The 15,959-nt window shown below is 41.0% G+C and overlaps 1 protein-coding gene across 2 annotated transcripts; it reads right to left on the bottom strand.

Moving 5' to 3' along the window:
- Positions 1–7,241: 7,241 nt before the first annotated feature.
- On the bottom strand, positions 7,242–13,668 carry glrx2 (glutaredoxin 2). 2 transcript variants are annotated; one of them, XM_034179443.1, is made up of 4 exons: positions 13,646–13,668; positions 11,091–11,154; positions 9,601–9,777; positions 7,242–7,725 (listed from the first exon to the last, which is right to left on the bottom strand). In XM_034179443.1, the coding sequence occupies exons 2-4, from the start codon at positions 11,151–11,153 to the stop codon at positions 7,561–7,563; spliced, it is 405 nt and encodes a 134-aa protein (XP_034035334.1). In that variant the 5' UTR covers position 11,154; positions 13,646–13,668; the 3' UTR covers positions 7,242–7,560. The 2 variants fall into 2 exon arrangements, with proteins under 2 accessions (XP_034035334.1, XP_034035333.1); XM_034179442.1 differs by lacking the exon at positions 13,646–13,668 and adding an exon at positions 13,448–13,633.
- Between the last annotated feature and the right edge of the window lie 2,291 nt (positions 13,669–15,959).

The raw sequence follows: 15,959 nt of genomic DNA on the forward strand, positions 1-15,959 counted from the left end.
TAGGGGATTAAGGATGTAATTTTTGAGGTGCACCTGCGATTCCCTCCACAGCCAGCGCCTTTTACTGGTGCCGGTGTTCTGTCGAGATTTGTGCGTCGGCACCCAGCCGCTCATCGTGCGGCGCCACAGCAAAACACCTCCATTGGAAGCATTACAGGACAAGTTTGAACATACCCAGCTGTTAAACAATTTCTCGGATACTCACTCGACTGAAAGCCATCGAAAACCGCCTGAATCTTACAAATGGTTATCAATACGGAGGTGTTTTTCTGTGGCGCCGTGCCATGAGCGGCTGGGTGCCGACGCGCGAATCTGTCCGCACGTCTTTCATTACAAAATCTCCTTTAACAGTGGAATGTCCGGATAAACTGCTGATCCCGACATCTTCTGAAACTTCTCTGTTCTCTCACGACGTCCTGGGTCAACAGAGGCTTAAATTTGGAAGTTTTCAGCTCGAAACAGGCTGACGACAGCGGCTCGGGGCACGGCGTGCCGTCCGGCGCCGTGGGCTGTCCTTAAAGCGACAGTAACACTCCTTAATCTCTCATCAGCCATTAAAATTTTCACCGAAAACCATCTGAATTTCTCGAATGGTGTCCACTTGGATGTGCCTTACAGTTTCTGAAAAAATTTTGATCAAGCAAAGCACCAGTCTCTCAGGAAGAAGTCAAAGGAATTCCGATGAGGGGGTTGGACCAGTGCTCACTCAAAGCCTGCCCACAGGCGAATGATGCAACCGACAGGTGTGAAAAAACTCACGCATGCGCACGAGGGTTCAAGCTTGTCTGACGCAATCACACGTGATTCAAATCCATATAGTTTTTGAAAAAATAAAATGGTCGGTTTCTTTTCTAATAGACCTCGTATTCCCTGAGGCCCGTTGGTGCCTGTGCTCATCTACGGATTCCATAGTGTGAACTTAGGCGAATGAGAGTCTATAATTCCCTCTGGGTGGGACACCAATCCAATGGGGTTACTTCTCCAGAATAGTGCGGGATTGAAATCCATATCTACATATTGGCAGACCAGCTCCTTACGTAGATACTGCTCAATGGAGGAAACACTTCTGTCACGTTTTTTTTTTTCATTATGTTAAGTAATAATAAACATACTTGGGCCTTTGAAAAACATGTCTAGCCCACTCAATCTTCCCATTTTACTCTATGCAGGCACTAGACTCAGATCATACAAATTATGCTGAATGTACAGTACAAGATGAAATTTTGGACATTTCTACCGTGTGTATATTTGCACAATTACAGTTAATGAGATAGAGTCGTCGGTTGCTGCAGTTTACCAGTTTATTTGCCAAATGTTTACTGAGTTGCGACTCAAATGTTTATATTGTCAAAGGTACAGTCAGCTGTTTTTTTTTTTTTTTTTTTTTTTTTGGGGGGGGGGGGTGTTAATATACCAGAATACAGCATTCAGGTGTAAATCAGAATAAATACTTTTTTCTTCCCCTTTCCTTGCGGACTAGCCAGTGTTAGCTGTGAGCTAAATGTGTGACTCACCAAAGCCTTTAATCAGCTCCGTAAACACGCCGGGGTCACTTTCCATCAGGCACCATTCTCCTGCACTTCCAGCCATTCTTACAAATGCTAAATTTACTGTTTGTGTGGATAGAAATGTCACCAAAAACGTATTCTAACAGCTACTAAAGCTAATTTTGCTGAAGCACTGCAGCGTACCCGCGGTGCACTCTGGGAAAATATGGGTGCGCACGTTTTATGTCAGCGCGAGCTCCGTTAAAGAGACCCATAGAACCAATATCAAAATATATAATGGAATTTCACACTAAAAACAGTGTGCCTTAATGTTTTAATATTTTTTACCATTTGAGATTCATGTTAAATTACATCATTCTATTTTGAATGTTAAAATCCTTACAAGAACCTTTAAAAAAAGTGTAAAATAACGATCAAGACAATTTATACATTTTATGTAACTTTATTCTCGCAAAGCACAACTTTCAGTATATGCCGCATTTTTTACAATTCAGTGATGGAAAAAGAACAAACAATACATGCTATGACCTTGTACATGTCCAGCTTCAAAGGGCATATAATGAGGACAAACTGATTAAAATATGGTGAACTTTGACACACCAGATTAAATGAAAAAGCTACTTTATGTAGCCTGTAGTATCCTATAGCTGTGTTGGGTGCAACGATTTATCCAGACTGACCCAGAGTGACTCCAAATATGAGTAAATTAAGTACTTTTTTTTTTTGGTGGTTTCATTTTGGAAATGCACTCCTTCCTCAAAATGGTACATGTACTCATAGGTAAATAGACTGCATTTATATAGCACTTTTCCATATGCATCAGATGCTCAAAGCTCTTTACACATCAATTCCTCATATTCACCCCGATGTGAGGCTGCTGCCATGCAAGGCGCCCACTACACACCGGGAGCAACTAGGGGATTAAGGATGTAATTTTTGAGGTGCACCTGCGATTCCCTCCACAGCCAGCGCCTTTTACTGGTGCCGGTGTTCTGTCGAGATTCGTGCGTCGGCACCCAGCCGCTCATCGTGCGGCGCCACAGCAAACACCTCCATTGGAAGCATACAGGACAAGTTTGAACATACCCAGCTGTTAAACAATTTCTCGGATACTCACTCGACTGAAAGCCATCGAAAACCGCCCTGAATCTTACAAATGGTTATCAATACGGAGGTGTTTTTCTGTGGCGCCGCGCCATGAGCGGCTGGGTGCCGACGCGCGAATCTGTCCGCACGTCTTTCATTACAAAATCTCCTTTAACAGTGGAATGTCGGATAAACTGCTGATCCCGACATCTTCTGAAACTTCTCTGTTCTCTCACGACGTCCTGGGTCAACAGAGGCTTAAATTTGGAAGTTTTCAGCTCGAAACAGGCTGACGACAGCGGCTCGGGGCACGGCGTGCGTCCGGCGCCGTGGGCTGTCCTTAAAGCGACAGTAACACTCCTTAATCTCTCATCAGCCATTAAAATTTTCACCGAAAACCATCTGAATTTCTCGAATGGTGTCCACTTGGATGTGCCTTACAGTTTCTGAAAAATTTTGATCAAGCAAAGCACCAGTCTCTCAGGAAGAAGTCAGACAAAGGAATTCCGATGAGGGGGTTGGACCAGTGCTCACTCAAAGCCTGCCCACAGGCGAATGATGCAACCGACAGGTGTGAAAAACTCACGCATGCGCACGAGGGTTCAAGCTTGTCTGACGCAATCACACGTGATTCAAATCCATATAGTTTTTGAAAAAATAAAATGGTCGGTTTCTTTTCTAATAGACCTCGTATTCCCTGAGGCCCGTTGGTGCCTGTGCTCATCTACGGATTCCATAGTGTGAACTTAGGCGAATGAGAGTCTATAATTCCCTCTGGGTGGGACACCAATCCAATGGGGTTACTTCTCCAGAATAGTGCGGGATTGAAATCCATATCTACATATTGGCAGACCAGCTCCTTACGTAGATACCTGCTCAATGGAGGAAACACTTCTGTCACGTTTTTTTTTCATTATGTTAAGTAATAATAAACATACTTGGGCCTTTGAAAAACATGTCTAGCCCACTCAATCTTCCCATTTTACTCTATGCAGGCACTAGACTCAGATCATACAAATTATGCTGAATGTACAGTACAAGATGAAATTTTGGACATTTCTACCGTGTGTATATTTGCACAATTACAGTTAATGAGATAGAGTCGTCGGTTGCTGCAGTTTACCAGTTTATTTGCCAAATGTTTACTGAGTTGCGACTCAAAATGTTTATATTGTCAAAGGTACAGTCAGCTGTTTTTTTTTTTGGTTTTTTTTTTTGGGGGGGGGGGTGTTAATATACCAGAATACAGCATTCAGGTATAAATCAGAATAAACACTTTTTTCTTCCCCTTTCCTTGCGGACTAGCCAGTGTTAGCTGTGAGCTAAATGTGTGACTCACCAAAGCCTTTAATCAGCTCCGTAAACACGCCGGGGTCACTTTCCATCAGGCACCATTCTCCTGCACTTCCAGCCATTCTTACAAATGCTAAATTTACTGTTTGTGTGGATAGAAATGTCACCAAAAACGTATTCTAACAGCTACTAAAGCTAATTTTGCTGAAGCACTGCAGCGTACCCGCGGTGCACTCTGGGAAAATATGGGTGTGCGCACCCATATTTTCGGAGCTCGCGCTGACATAAAACGTGCGCGTTTTATGTCAGCGCGAGCTCCGTTAAAGAGACCCATAGAACCAATATCAAAATATATAATGGAATTTCACACTAAAAACAGTGTGCCTTAATGTTTTAATATTTTTTATTACCATTTGAGATTCATGTTAAATTACATCATTCTATTTTGAATGTTAAAATCCTTACAAGAACCTTTAAAAAAAGTGTAAAATAACGATCAAGACAATTTATACATTTTATGTAACTTTATTCTCGCAAAGCACAACTTTCAGTATATGCCGCATTTTTTACAATTCAGTGATGGAAAAAGAACAAACAATACATGCTATGACCTTGTACATGTCCAGCTTCAAAGGGCATATAATGAGGACAAACTGATTAAAATATGGTGAACTTTGACACACCAGATTAAATGAAAAAGCTACTTTATGTAGCCTGTAGTATCCTATAGCTGTGTTGGGTGCAACGATTTATCCAGACTGACCCAGAGTGACTCCAAATATGAGTAAATTAAGTACTTTTTTTTTGTTGGTGGTTTCATTTTGGAAATGCACTCCTTCCTCAAAATGGTACATGTACTCATAGGTAAATAGACTGCATTTATATAGCACTTTTCCATATGCATCAGATGCTCAAAGCTCTTTACACATCAATTCCTCATATTCACCCCGATGTGAGGCTGCTGCCATGCAAGGCGCCCACTACACACCGGGAGCAACTAGGGGATTAAGGATGTAATTTTTGAGGTGCACCTGCGATTCCCTCCACAGCCAGCGCCTTTTACTGGTGCCGGTGTTCTGTCGAGATGAGGTCCCGTAGCAGAGCACGTTTGCTTCTTTTGAAGTAGAGAAAAGACAAATGGCAGGTCTTGGAAAAAAAAACCTGCCTTTATAAAGCAATGACAGCTCTCTCCCTCTCTAAGAAATTAGCTCTTTAGAATGCTGAAATATATGCAAATGTAAAAGAACAAAATAAATCGGTATACATGCTTATGTACATGTAAATGGGGCCAATGTTGGGTCCGTGGATGAAGTTTCATCTCTTGAACACCAGACGGCAAACCCACCCCAAATACTGTACATGTAACGTTTTGAGGTAGGAGCGCATTTTCACATTTTCAAAATGCCACAAGAAACGACCAAAAATAAAGTACTTAATTTAGTCATATTTGAGTCAGTCTGGGTCAGTTGGGGTCAGTCTGGGTTAATCACTGAACCTGCCATGTCTAACACCAGCTGGTTGTGTCACTAGCCTTCATGTGAGCTAACAACTGTGGCGATACGCCACCAAATACAGACAGAAATACACAACAGAATGGGAAAGCAAAACTAGAAATGATGGGTAGAGTGTGTAAACAGGGATGATACCAAACACTTCATCTGCAAACTTTAGGCCCTTTTCCACTACACAGAACTAGCACTACTCGGCTCGACTCTATTCGTTTTTTTTGTTTGTTTGTTTGTTTTGCTTTTCCATTAGGGATACTACCCGGTTTGAAATTGTTCTGTGATGTCTCGAGACACCCGTGTTTTGAACACATTATGTGTAGTCACCTGCTCAACACTGACACCTGCTGGATGGTTTAGGAATGCACATCCAGATCAAATTTTTGAATTTGTGATTTAAAAGCAAGTCACCAAAAGTCACAATATTGTTGCAGGTGGTGCAACAGCCTCCAATTTCAAAATTGATAAAGTTTTGCCGCCAGCTTTCTTTTTTGTGTTTCTGCCTTTACTAGTCAGGCATCAACACTTTGCAACATCCTCGCAATTAAGTTGCAAACAGTTTGCAGTTCAACTGTTTTTGAACATTTCCAAAACTCAGCGCTAACAGTGTGAGCACTGCGATTTCGCTATGAAGTAAACTGTTCCTGTAATAAGCAATTTGTGATATTAAACAAATATGTAGGACTGCTTTTTTGCATTTACGCAATATCTCTAAAATTAGAAAGGTCTTGTCTCAGAGTGATGCTGAAAAACTAATTCATGCATTTATTTCCTCTAGGCTGGACTATTGTAATTCATTATTATCAGGTTGTCCTAAAAGTTCCCTGAAAAGCCTTCAGTTAATTCAAAATGCTGCAGCTAGAGTACTAATGGGGACTAGAAGGAGAGAGCATATCTCACCCATATTGGCCTCTCTTCATTGGCTTCCTGTTAATTCTAGAATAGAATTTAAAATTCTTCTTCTTACTTATAAGGTTTTGAATAATCAGGTCCCATCTTATCTTAGGGACCTCATAGTACCATATCACCCCAATAGAGCGCTTCGCTCTCAGACTGCAGGCTTACCTGTAGTTCCTAGGGTTTGTAAGAGTAGAATGGGAGGCAGAGCCTTCAGCTTTCAGGCTCCTCTCCTGTGGAACCAGCTCCCAATTCGGATCAGGGAGACAGACACCCTCTCTACTTTTAAGATTAGGCTTAAACTTTCCTTTTTGCTAAAGCTTATAGTTAGGGCTAGATCAGGTGACCCTGAACCATCCCTTAGTTATGCTGCTATAGACTTAGACTGCTGGGGGGTTCCCATAATGCACTGAGTGTTTCTTTCTCTTTTTGCTCTGTATGCACCACTCTGCATTTAATCATTAGTGATTGATCTCTGCTCCCCTCCACAGCATGTCTTTTTCCTGGTTCTCTCCCTCAGCCCCAACCAGTCCCAGCAGAAGACTGCCCCTCCCTGAGCCTGGTTCTGCTGGAGGTTTCTTCCTGTTAAAAGGGAGTTTTTCCTTCCCACTGTCGCAAAGTGCTTGCTCACAGGGGGTCGTTTTGACCGTTGGGGTTTTTACGTAATTATTGTATGGCCTTGCCTTACAATATAAAGCGCCTTGGGGCAACTGTTTGTTGTGATTTGGCGCTATATAAATAAAATTGATTGATTGATTGTTTACAATGAATGCCAAACCAAAAAGCTTTGTGTTGCGCACGTGAGAGGAACGTAGCAACTACACAAAGCTCACCCACGAAAATAATGAGGAAGGAAAGTGTAAAAATTTACAAAACTGAAATATTCTTCCTATGAAAAATGACTTATTTCTCTTTAAAATATTCAAAATATTTAGCACCAGAACTGTTTTCTTTAAAGCTCTATTAATATATTGAAAACCTCTAGTAAATACACATATGTAAAATTCAGAGTACAAATAGTAATGATGGTCATCTTTGATAAAACTGTGACACTCTGACATGCTGAGGACAAACACGGAAAATATTTCCATTTCTCAGCTGCAGCTTTAGAAACAACTGCACAAATCACAGCCCAAAATGCTGCCTTCTCAATTTACTTAATAAATAAATAGCAGCTGTGCTCCAGCTGTGTTCAATGTGGAGCACAAGAACCATAAAAAAGACAGTCAAATAAATACAGAAACTAAAAAAAGACTTAAAAGAACAGATAGTCATTTGGCGGACTCAAAGTATCCGCTGGCGGAGCCTTCGAAGCTGGTGGCAGCACAGCACGGCGCGCACTGCTCGATCAGAGGCACCAGTTTGCCATGCTGGTGGAGTTGTCTGGTGTCAGAGCCGCCGCCGATACAGTTCCCATTAATAAAGACTCTCGGAACCTGAACGAACACATTATTTCACAGCGTTAATGAGGTTGAACTGCAAATTTAGTCCTGGACTGCTGACTGAGGCAGTTCCTCCACCTTACTGAACACCACACGTTATGTCAGGTGCCACATGTGGAACACCAGCAGTGCGAAAACAGCACAAAAGTCAGGAATAAATGCATTTCAGAACAAGCTCCAAATTACCCTCAAAATGCTGTAAATCAGTGGTTTGAAAACTCTGAGTTCATGTCATCCTACACTGTGTGTTCAACAATAACGCTTCATCCTTACATCTACAGATTTGCATCCCGGTGGGTCAGCGTTTGAAACCTGGTAAACTTTTCAAGCCTTGATTACTCAATATGAGGACCCTATGGCAAAGAGCGAGATTTTTGTCTTTTCTGAAGGTGATAAAAATGGGAAATCAACAACACACAAAGTATTTTTCCTTGAATGAACTAAAGAGAACGAGCAGGAAACCATAATTAATTAACCACTGTTAATTGTTGCATGTTATTTAAAGTACTGTTCAACAACACAACATCAAATTGTTTGTGACTGTTAATCTACCCACGCACGTGGTCACGATTAGTGGTCGCTGATGTATCTTTATTGCTAATTAAACCTCTTGCTTGGCAAGTCAGCAGTCTTGGCGGGTGACATCAGGCCGAGCAAACACAGAAATAGCACAGTGGCAAAAAGAGAGTGTAAACAACATCGCAACATCAGATCATGAAACTACTGCACATTCATACAAAAGTGATGCTAACCATTCATTCAGATCAGTGGACCTGCGAGTAGATGCTTGGAAAAAGTCAGGAATCCACTAGCATTGCGCACGCGTGCTGCTCGGTTCAGTGACAAGGAGACAACGGACACTAACTCTTAAATTTTTGAGAGCACCTGTCAGATTTTGGATCAAGACGTGTGCCGAGTCTGGTCGTGAATGCGCACATGGATCTCTCCGGGACGCCATTACGTGTATCTGAAACTCTGCCAATGACGCTGTTTTTACAGACTGCCTGAAAATGCAGCTGCATATCTTACATTGGAGAAAAAGTTCAGAATATGTTATTTTCAGGAGTTTCGGGGTTTTCTACCAACTCGTGGATGTGCACAAGTGTTGCGCGCGCCACCTGGTTCAGTGCGCTGGACAGAGAGGAGACGACACACTTCACTCCAAACTCTTAATATTTTTTTTTACCCCAACTGTATTGAAATTAACACAGTTTGCACTTTAAAAATGAGTCATCACGACACGGCATCACACTTGTGTAAACTTTGCAATTAATCCGCAGCTCTGTTAACATTAGCAGCAGATTCCATTCAACAGTGCGCTGGAACGTTTGCTCAGAGGGACAGAAAAAGAAGCACTAATGAGAACTTTGTTTTTGGCAGTCCAAGTTTTATTCTTGCAACACTCACATGAACTGCAGAAACGTAAATGTAAATATTCCTCAAATTATGATTTTATCACTCAGAACTACAAACTCTTCAGATATAATTTTACATGGAGTGCCAAATTCTCAATGTTATCAATCAATCAATCAATCAATCAATTTTTTTATATAGCGCCAAATCACAACAAATAGTTGCCCCAAGGCGCTTTATATTGTAAGGCAAGGCCATACAATAATTATGTAAAACCCCAATGGTCAAAACGACCCCCTGTGAGCAAGCACTTGGCTACAGTGGGAATGTTATATTAACCTATATTAAAGAATTTAGTCTAGAAAGATGTAACTTATTGTTGTTTGTATCTTGACATACTGACAAAACAATAAAGACCTAAATTACAGGTAAAACTGACAGAAGAAACAATATAGAATGTTTTAGAACTTGGTTTTAAATAAACATGGCAAAAACCCAAATGTCAAGCTCTATTACCGTTCTGGCACCAGTCATCTGAGCTAAGGCTTCCTGGAGCCTCCGTCCATCGTTGTGCTCATCCAACTCAATCACTTTGTACGTCGCACCAATTTCATTGAACACATTCTTGGCCATTTTACAATAAGGACAGGTGCTCTTCGAAAATATCACCACACAGTTCTGAGACACGACCTCCTGCAAAAATTACAGAAATAAGATTTATTACGTATCAGCAGAATGCAGTTTAACCAAAAATGTTAAACTACTGTTGACGTTTTTCTCAAATAATGTAACGTGTTAAAACTTTCCATGTCAGAAATAGATTTTATCCTACAGTCACATTAGCTACAAATGTGGGCAACAAGCAGTTGGAGTTTGTTGCTTGATGGGCATTTCTGGGGCGTGGCCAACTCGTGGTTACTTGGCATTAATGTGCACAATGTTTAATGATAGATTATAAAGGACATGGAAACCAGACACAGTCATTGAGTTTTTCGTCTGCGCTTGACTGCTTAACAGAACTAAAGATCACTTGATTTGTTTCAGTTCAAAGTCTTTCTTAGTGACGTTCCTGTATTGTTACTTACCATGCTAACAGTTAGATGTCTTATAAATCACTTCAAAGGGTTTTTATATTTAAAAGTGTATATCTATTTAAAATCGACTTCTGGTCTATTTTGGCACCACTTAGCTTGTGGCTTAGAGACTGCTGCCTCTTGTCGCTGCAAAATGCCTCCTCTGATTGAAAATGAATGGTAAGTTCTCAATTTGCCTATGTCTCTTTGAGGTAATGTGACCAAAAGGTGACTGGGGTCCCAATCCATGCTTGGCTACATTGTCAACACTGCCCTTTGCTGGTCAAACTCCATAATGACATCACTTTCAAAAGCCAAAGTGTTTCTCTGTGTTCTTTAATTGGTAAAATAAAAGTCCCCCCCACCCCCCACCAAAAAAAAAAGGCAATACCAATACATTTGCAAAAGGCAAATATTATCGGGCAACAGATACATCAGTTGGGCTGACTTCGCCTTTCACTTGTAGCTCATATGATCGTAGGGTCACTAGGTGTCACTAGGTGTGACACAGCACACTGAAGAGTTTCTGAAAACTACGAGGACTGATTCAATTCAATTTATTTATACAGCGTCGTCAAATCACCACCTAAGTCGCCCCAAGACCCTTCACATGGGTAAGCTTGAACCTCACCAATGCCCCTACAAAAGCACACAGGTGACAGTGGTCAGAAAAACCTCCCTCTGGAAACCTCAAGCACAAACTATGAGGACTAATGAGGTCTTGTTGGACAAATCCTGGAACAAAACTACAACTTCAAGCCAGCATTTAAAAAAAAAATCAAATCCAAAACAACAGCTGGTTTAAGGTTTCCACCACTATGTGTCAGTAACTATTTATAGCAGCATCATTTCTTACACTTTTAACATCCCAATCATTTTATAAATAATTGAAATTTTTTTTTTCTTTTTAATCCAAGGAGAACATCTTCTTACCTGAACATACTGTACACAACCAGAGCTGGACAGACCCCTGCGAGAGGATGTTAAATTTCCCATTCTGAAATAAACAAATAAATAAATATTACACAAGTGAAACATGTGTACCCCATTTAAAGGACATGTTCTCAAACGACGACTGACAGATGAGTAGAAATCCAACAGGTTTGTACAAATGATGAATAATTACAAAGATTAACACTTGTCTGATAATTAGCATCCACCAAATGCCCACAGTGTGACACAGTCAGAGTCATCTCTGTACACAAACATAACGGGGTTGAAATCACCGGTAAACAATCAAGACGTGTTTGTAGTATAGACTCTAATTCAAAATGTTTAACAAAAATACTACATTAACCATTAATTATAGCTACTTTTAAACAGTCCCCCAATTTCCAAAGGCCATAGGTATTTGCAGTTGGACAGATGAAATATAAAGATTACTGTTCACTTTTTTCTTTAGACATGTCAGGCGATGGACACATGAACATTTCCACATCACTGTCTGGGTCTTGCTCTTTGTTTACATCAATCATTAAGAAATACAAACAGCATAGAAGTGTATGATCATTGGTGTGGACTAATCAAAAACTAATGATGCATTCACACTCTGATAATTAGCCCGGCGTTTGCCGACAGAGAGTGAAAAGTTGATTAATGTTGACCTGCACTGAGGTGCGCCAGATTCTGCAGTAGCTAAGTTAACGTCAGTCCGGCAACATTGATGTTCACAGCAGTCTTGGAAAAATTGTGAACATGCTTAAAATCTTCGATGTTCATGCTAAAACACTGACAAGAGTTGAGCTCCACTACCACTATGTCACATCCACTAGTATGCCGTTACTGTTCCATTTGCCTCCGCTGGCCAACGTCTGCATCTTGACTGGACGCACCACCTCCTCTAGATCCCTTGGGCATTAAGAAATGTGAAGGAATATGTAGAACTTATCTCGACAATGCACCAGTAGCAAGTCGTGCCTTGAATATGTTAGAGTCTCATCTGGTAAAACCTTCCACCATGATACAATGTGATTACTAAAGACAAACAGCCTTCTGTTGCACTTAGCCGTTCTCTTTTGCAGAGGTAAGCTGTTTCTTCTTGTCTTGGCATTTATCACATCAGGTGTGCACTTCTTACTATCGTATTTTCCAAAGACATATTTGAAGGTATCGATCAAGTCCCCTATTCTTCTATACACAAATGTAGGTAGGTTAAGAGTTTTAGGTCTGTCCTTAATCCTGGTACCCATTTTGTGGCTCATCTTTGGACACTCTCAATCTGTTCCACTAGCTTCCACATGTAAGGTGGAAGCTTGCGTGACCCCACACAAGGACCCCATATTCAAGGTGTGGACATAACAGGGACTTGTACAGGAGAGAGAAGACATCTTTTTTCTCAAGGTCGGTTATCCGGGCATTTAACCTGAAGGGGTGGGTTTTGTCGCTGAACACATCGCCGAACTCAATGGAAATACATGTAATTTGGTCACTTTTCAAGGTGGTCAAACTTGTCAATAAAGTTAGTTTAATGATAATGGTACATTTCAGGTCAGCTTAGTGTATAAATCTCACCGTTCCAGGCAATGATGGCAATCAGTTGACTGATAGAAGCAAATTAGAGACAAAAGCAAACCGGCTGATTTCAACAGAACAGCACACAGCCCAAGCGTGTTTTCTCTGAGCAGCCAGTCACAGAAGTACGAATTCTCGCCTTCGGATTGGCTACTTCACAGAAGTGACGTGGCACTGTCCTGCAGAATCTACATATTCAAATGTTCTCCAGATGAATCCAGTTTGCTTTTGAGACAAGAGCTGCTATATGGTTTTCCAAACTGAGCTCTCTGTCAACCAGGATCCCCCCCTTTTTTTTTTCCTGTTGTGTAAAGGCTAGTGTTTCCATGGTATATGTAAAACTGGGGTGCCTGACCCAATTTGAATTACTATACATTTATTAGGGTGGAAACCTAGTTGCCCATTCTTATAAACTGAAAACATCTTACTGTAGTGTCTCACACTCACTCTGGTGAATATCTGGAAAATAAAAACAGGTTTGTACCATAACCTCAGTGGGAAATAATTCAGTGAAACAGCCCCATTTACTTCTTTATTTAGTTCACCTTCTTTGTAATCAGATTAACACGGATCAGTTTGTCCCATCTGACACGACAAACTTCATTGCAAATCTTTGCGTTTTAACAATAACACGTTGATATAACACGAAAAAACATGTCTTGGAAAACATTTACCAGTGTTAAATGAAACAACTCCACCTACTGATGAATTCGGCTCTCGTTTTATGCAACTACCGTCGCTTATTTACATAAGCTGTGTTACTTTTGTTGTTAGCCGACCTTCGGCAGCCGCTCCACGTTATTCTACGAAGCCCTCCTGCTCCAGCACACATGGCGAAAAAACAGCACACAAGCACAAAATATCGAAGCCGTGAATCCAGATGAAATATGAGCTCCATATGCAAACACTGCGCTGGTCACACAACCTTCCTGACTGAACTCGTGAGCTTAATTTAGCCTCTTAAATCACAGATTTACCTGACATCAACCCAGGAAGTGTTTTCATGCAACGTCACTTCTTCTTCCTTTAGAGTTTGGTGGCGGTGGGCAGAATATTTTTCTATTCGTGCGTTACCGCCATCGTCTGGACTGGAGTGTTTCTGAAACGCCGAACAACCACAAATACATTTTTTTCAAAATGTTCTGAAGAAATGGACGCATATGGAATTAAAGAGAAATAGCAAACCGGATCAATTATGTCCTTGCAGACAGTAAACAAAGACTTGTAAAACCTGGAGGTCTTTTAAAAGTGGAATACTGCAAGGGCCGGTCCTCGGACTGCTCCTGTTTGTTATATTTATCGGAGACCTGAAAGATATTATTAAATCAGTGGCAGTGGTAGATGACACCAACTTATTGGCAAATTATGCCTGATTAGGGCCCTCAAAAAGACACCCAGTCTGCTTTGTCTCAGTCCACCCAGCTGTAAATGAGTACCAGCATTAGCAACCATTTCATACTGCAGAATCAAGAGATAAGCAAAGGCACCAGCTGGCCTCAGGGAATATATTGAATAGAGGATCTACTTCATGACCCTGCACTTATAGAGGGATTTGGATGTGTTGTAGATCTGGTCACATATTACTGCTCCATACCAAAAAGTGTAAGCAATGAAACATAGCATACAATGGGTCAACAATGTAATCTGCTTCACTTCCAAAGAAACTCTCCTCGCAAGACATTGCACAAAGAAAAAGGCAGACGGTGTCGCACACTCATCAACAGTTTCTCTGGACTTCCAGATCTACTCTCAAGTGGTGCACAGGAGTGCAACGGAGTAGATGGAATTGTCCTCCTGTGACAAGTAATTATCCCAGAATACCTGTTGGCCAACATTCTTGTTCCACCGCAAGCCACTGAGGTAGCTGCACCACTGACGCAGAAAATGGATTCATGTGCCACAGACTACCACAGACCCCAGACAAGAAGTTGACGTACAAATAGGATACTGGGGCTCAAGTCAATAAGGCAAACCCATATCCTGGGAATAATCAGTAGATATTTCATCAGCTTAACTGAAATAAAGTTCTTGCTACTTTAGAAAGGAATGGTGAAGCCACATCTTGAGTATGGCACCTTGTGATATTTAAGGACTTAACCACATTAGAGAACGGCCAAGTCACAGCTACAAAACTTCCACCTGGTATGCAAGACGGGCCTTATGAACAAAGACTCCATGCTATCGCCAGATTTAGAAAGCAAAGAGGAGACTGATGGTAGATATAAGTTAAAACAATATTTATTTAAATATGAAATTTAACTAAATACCCGAAAGGGGCACTACCTGCATACTGCAGGAACTTGATCATATTATGATCAAGTACGTAGGTAGCAAGTATTTTTCTTGGAATGCTGTGTTCTTTTTAGTCATGCATACCGCCCCTTGTTATCTCAAAATAACTCAATTTTAGTTTAATCAGTCCACAGCATCTTATTCCAAAATGAAGCTGGCTTGTCCAAATGTACTTCAGCATACCTCAAGCGACTCTGTTTGTGGCATGTACGCAGAAAAGGCTTCCTCTTCATTACAGCATCATACAGCATCTCTTTGTGCAAAGTGTGCTGTATAGTTGAACAGTGCACAGAGACACTATCTGCAGCAAGATCATGTTGTAGGTCTTTGGAGCAGGTCTGTGGGTTGACTATGACTGTTCTCACCATCCTTCGCTTCAGCTTATCTGAGATTTTTCTTGGCCTGCCACTTCGGGCCTTAACTAGAACTGTGCCTGTGGTCTTCCATTTCCTTACTATGTTCCTCACAGTGGAAACTGACAGCCGAAATCTCTGAGATAGCTTTTTTATCTGTCCCCTAAACCATGATGTTGAACAATCTTTTGTTTTCAGGTCATTTGAGAGTGTTTAGAGGCTCCCATGTTGTCACTCATTAGAAGAGATGCAAAGAGGGGAAACATTTGCAAATGACCACCTTAAATACCCTTTCTCATGATTGGAATTACCTGTGTAAGGAGGTCAAGGGTCAGTGAGTTTACCAAACCAATTTTGTGTTCCAATAATTAGTGCTAAATGTATTCAAATCAATAAAATGATAAGGGTGCCAAAATTTATGCACCTGCCCAATTTTATTTAAATACTTATTGCACACTTTCTGTAAATACTAGAAATATCAGTGTGTTTGTCTGCTATATGATATATTTAACTGAAATTTCTGATCCAGACAACCAATGATTTATAAAGGAAAATCATGAAAATTATCAGGGGTGCCCAAACCTTTGCATACAACTGTTCTTAAACTCATCCACTCCTCCTCTGACCTAGAGGGTACAATCCCCCC

Source organism: Thalassophryne amazonica, chromosome 10 (assembly GCF_902500255.1).
Source record: "Thalassophryne amazonica chromosome 10, fThaAma1.1, whole genome shotgun sequence".
NCBI classification, from domain to species: domain Eukaryota; kingdom Metazoa; phylum Chordata; class Actinopteri; order Batrachoidiformes; family Batrachoididae; genus Thalassophryne; species Thalassophryne amazonica.

Coding starts and splice junctions, on each gene's coding strand:
- glrx2 (XM_034179442.1), bottom strand. CDS start 13,566: ATGGAGCTCATATTTCATCTGGATTCACGGCTTCGATATTTTGTGCTT. Junction 11,155..13,447: donor ACGTGGAGCGGCTGCCGAAG/GTCGGCTAACAA, acceptor TGTTTATTTCAG/AATGGGAAATTTAACATCCT. Junction 9,778..11,090: donor GTTGTGTACAGTATGTTCAG/GTAAGAAGATGT, acceptor TAATTTTTGCAG/GAGGTCGTGTCTCAGAACTG.